General features: G+C 53.0%; 1 protein-coding gene across 2 annotated transcripts in view; it reads left to right on the top strand.

The window, feature by feature from the left end:
* LOC104392730 (tropomyosin beta chain-like) overlaps positions 1-2,848 on the top strand; it is a 27,356-nt gene extending 24,508 nt beyond the window's left edge. For both annotated transcript variants that reach the window (XM_010002164.1, XM_010002163.1), the window contains exon 9: positions 2,544-2,848. In XM_010002164.1, the coding sequence (XP_010000466.1) occupies positions 2,544-2,626 (83 nt within the window). In that variant the 3' untranslated portion in view covers positions 2,627-2,848. The remainder of the gene's footprint in view (positions 1-2,543) is intronic.
* Positions 2,849-4,478: the final 1,630 nt, after the last annotated feature.

Raw genomic sequence — 4,478 nt, 5'->3', positions numbered from 1 at the left:
TTCCTGACTACTCTGTCCTTCCTAGCCTGAGCCTGTTCATTGGCTTCTTTGGGACAGGAGCCAGCCCAGGGTGTTCCTGCAATACCCCTCTTTGTGGGGAGATGAGGTGTAGGTGCTTAGGGGTGTTTGGCAGGGAAGGGGAGCAGCCCCCAGAACCCCCACGTGCTGGGTAGACAGTGCCCACGCAGTTGCAGGTTTGTGCCCCAGCATTGCCTGGCAGGGAACAGAGCTGTGCCCAGGAGCCCTTTGTTTCAGTAGCTTCCTCCTTGGCTCCCTGGCAGCACAAACACCGAGGACCCCACAGTTCTGGCACTGAGGGGACATATGCCCCCTACATCCCCCCAGCAAAGCCCCCTGGCTCTGCTTGATGAGCCCAGGGCAGGGGGTTGTGGCACCTCCACTGCCAAAACAGAGAGGAGGGCTTGGGGATGGAGGGAGGAGTCTGACTGTGCGGGCAGCCTGTCCCCAGTCAAGCAGCCCCCAGACCCCTGCTCTTCCTTTGCCCCGCTTCCTTTCTATCCTTTGCACATCACACCAATTTGCATTTCATTACTTTTTCTTTTCTGTTCTGTCCCTCTGGGTTACTGAATTGGTCTCAAATAATTTTCTCTCCTCCATTTCTCCTTTGTTTTCTTCATGCTGCTCTGTCCCTCATCTTCTGCCTTTCTCACGCAGGTGCTGGCAGCCGGGTGGTAGGAGGTGGTTGCAGGCAGCTCGTAGCCACAGGACCCCTGGGACGGCCACAGCTGAGCCCTGAGCAGTTCCTGTACTGCTAGGCTGAGTGGGATGGGGCCCTTTGTGCTTCAGCCCAGGGGATGACCCCCACCACCCCCTGGCTCTTGGACACAGCTTTCCTCATATCATGCCACTTTCTCCATGACTCTTTTGTCCTGAAATAGCAGGGTTAGACTTAGTCCTGTCCACTCCCTGTTCCCACTCCCAGACATTGCCCACAAGCAGCAGTCTGGCATCTCTCCTGCATCACCCTCCCATGCCAAAGGTGCTGACTCTACCCTTCAGCAGTGATCTCTGGCCCTAAATGGGTCCTTGATCCTCCTCCTTCCTTAGCATTCTACCCTGCCCAACAATTCTGTCCCCAAACTGATGGACCTGTAGCTCCAACCCTGCCCCAGGACCGGTTGGCCCAGCTCTTTCCTTGTTACTGGCTGAGCAGCAGCAGTGTTTTCAGCAAGGACTTTGGGGAACTGTCTTTTTTCACTAACTCATCTTTCTCTCTCTTCCCTCTGCTGCACTGACATCTCCATTTTCTTCATAGTGCTCCCAGCAGGAGGCTGAGAAAAAAATGCGTTGACACTAATGAGCTGTGGGTCATCCTTATCAAACTTAACTGAGCTGCTGAGAACTCCCAGCCCAGCCTCCTACATCCAGGCTGCCACCAGCCTCACTCCCTGCCTTGTTCTGATGAGGCTGTCTAGGGCTGGGAGCCCCTCCTCACTCCCTGCTGGGGTTAGGTGGTGTGTAGAGCCTTGGCTTAGCCCCTCCGGGGTTAACTGGCCTGCTTAGGGTGGGGGGGATGGGGAACCTCCTGGAGCTGATAGTTTTTTATTGGGAGAGGAACAAAGGTTTTTGTGATGTCCTGAGATGCCCACACAGTGATGGCTGTCCCCCAGAATCAGCCTGGGGAGGGACATGGTGGCTTGTATCGCTGCCTTCCCCCCCTTGCCCCAGGAGGTGGGGGGTAGCCTCTTTCCTCACTCTGGTCAACCCAAACTATGCAGGGAGGATCCCTTCAGAGTGTGGTCCCTGCAAGGCACTGGGAGGTTTGGAGGTCTGGGACTGGAGCTGGGGACCCAGCAGCACCTGTTGCCCCAAACGTGGGATGGGGAAGAGCCTGGTTGGGAGCGCTGGGAGATGTGGCTGGGTGGGCAGGAGGATGTTGTTTGGAAGCAAGCACTTTGAACGAGGCTGCCTTGGCAGTGGGCTGCCCGGCAGAGCTCATCCCTGGAGCTTTGTTATCTCTGCTTCTCTCTCTGCTGTCCTTTCTGCCTGCCTTCCTAGGTTGCTGTCTCACTCTCCTTCACCGAGCACCACTGGGTCATGCAGCAGGCACTGGCTCTTCTCTTTTGCTAGCCAAGGGTTTGTGTGTGAGCCCACAGCTGGACAGTGGTGATGACCCAGGTCATGATGTTCTGTAGGCAGAGCAGGGAGACTGGGCTGTGCTGGTGGCTGGCCAGGGAGGGCTACCCATCAGAGATATCCATGCTGTGGAGGGCCTGGCTGTGGGCAATGGGAGGAAATGCTAAAGAGTGGGAACTGCCTGCTCCAAGCAACTGGCCCAGCTGGCCTGGCTGCTCTGGCAGATCTCAAAGTGGCTAGACTCATTCTTGCCAGTAGTTGGGCTGTTTGCACAGACTCTACTCCATGGGGACACCCCATGCAGATGGAGGCTGGCACTGTACTGAAACATCTGTATGTGTGCGTGTGTCTGTGCTTGGTGTGGGTGTGCGTGGGTCCGGCTGTGCATTCTTGGGCTATGTCTGTGTCCATGTGTGTGGCTGGCCACATGTCCCTTCTGTTCACAGAGAGTCTGGCCAGTGCCAAAGAAGAGAATGTGGACATCCACCAGGTCCTGGACCAGACCTTGTTGGAGTTGAACAACCTCTGAACTGCCCTGGGGAGCTCCCATCTCTCTCCCCTACCCTGCACATGCACCCCATTGGCATACTCAGGATATCATCAGTTGAACTATGTCTTGGCCAAATCCACACATCCACTGAGAAGGGAAGCTCTACAGCCTTACACCATGGCTCAGGGGTGTCTTGTCTGTACACAGCCTGACTGGCTCTGTCCTGTCTTCGTGTCCAAATATTAAAGCAGTTTGACAAGATGGATAGGTGTGCTTGGTCCTTGTCAGCAGGCACAGGCACTGGGAGACATGGTGGGGGTCTCCCTGCCCAGTTTGCACAAGGACACTCTGCAGGGTCTTAGGTCCAGGGCAGGTATAGCCAGCATAAGGATGTCCTCTGTGGCTGTGGGGGGCTGGGAGCAATAACATGCACAGTTTGGGCTACGTTCCCACATCTCTTATCACCTCCTTGAGATGCACAGAAAACCTTCATGTCTCAAACTCAGTTCAAACTGACCATCCTCTCCAAGCGCACAGTGATAAAGATATATCATTGGCATGTCCCCTTCCACAGCCAACATGTTACTTGCCTAATAACACTTGGGAACCCACAAGGTCTTTGATCTCTTCATGGAGTCTGCCTCATGGTTCATGTTCATAATGCCATCTGAACACGCATACAGGCATGTGACCACACATGCATACACAGTTAAATTATCAGGGTCTTCTCCAGGTCCGCAGTAAGCTGCTTACCTCACATACTAGTTGTATTTTCTATTACCAGTTGTCACGGTCCACTCCTCCATGGACGTGTGATAGTTTGTTTCAGCTGTGATCCTGAAGTGCAAAAATGAAATGGCAACAAGCCCAGGGAGTTAAGTTATCAACACGCAATGACTTTATTGGTCTTGCCCGTAAAGCAGCATGCGACAGAAAGGAAGAAAAATAGGAAAGATGAGGTAAAAATGGGGGGGAAAGAGGACAATAGCTACCACCATGGGTCCAAAGGCGTTCCTATCGTCCCGAATCCAGAAGGTGTTCCGCTGCTTCTTCGATCATCATGATCTCTCGGTGGGGAAGATCTTCAAAATTCGGTTACTTAAGAACCATCGTTTATTCTGGGTAGCACGCCTTGCTCCTCCTCGGACCCACCTCCACTCCACTTCTGTCCCGTGGAAATGTGCCAGTCTCCACCTGTCTGGAGTGAGGCTTCCACGCATGCCCAGAGAGGAGTGTCTGAGGCGTGGCCAGCTTTGGAGGTGAGTAGCTGCTTACCAGGAGGTGTGTTTTTGTATTATAATAACATTATAATGAGGAAAGTTCAACTGAGGCTTTATTGGTGTTGGCACAGCAAAGCGATCCATCTTCCTCGACAGCAGTTCCTCGCTTTGCTGCTCCAGTAGAATAGACCTATACAAGGTACTGGCACTGTTCATACCTCAGTCCGTTCTCCATGGTTTCTGCATCTGCAAGCCAGTTCAGCAAGCCACTGCAAATTCATGTTGAGATATTAGTCCAGATGTTGGGGTCTAGACATTGATGACAATGTTGAGACAATACTGATCTTCTGATTGACTCTTACACCAGTCACTGAACACCTGCCTGAGGGATAACTGTATAAACTAGCAAATATTAATGCAGTAGGCAACCAATTCCCAAAGCATCCAGGAAATTCCCTCCTGGCTTGCTGTGTTTTCTCCAACACAAAGAGAAGAGTGGCAGGATGTGTCTCATTGCTGTCACTAAAAAAGCCTGGATTTCCTGGGGATGCCCAAAGTAATGATCTAGTCCTGCCCTCTGCTTCCAGCGCCTCCATAATGTGTGCCGAACCCTGCTGTCCAACACTTCCTGGCAAATATCCCTCTAAAAGCACAGCCTCATGCTGCCAGGA

The sequence above is a fragment of the Chaetura pelagica genome, unplaced genomic scaffold (assembly GCF_000747805.2).
Source record: "Chaetura pelagica isolate M959 unplaced genomic scaffold, ChaPel_1.0 scaffold667, whole genome shotgun sequence".
Taxonomy (NCBI): Eukaryota; Metazoa; Chordata; class Aves; order Apodiformes; family Apodidae; genus Chaetura; species Chaetura pelagica.
Note: the sequence above shows the minus strand (reverse complement) of the source record. Positions and strands in the feature narration are given on the sequence as shown.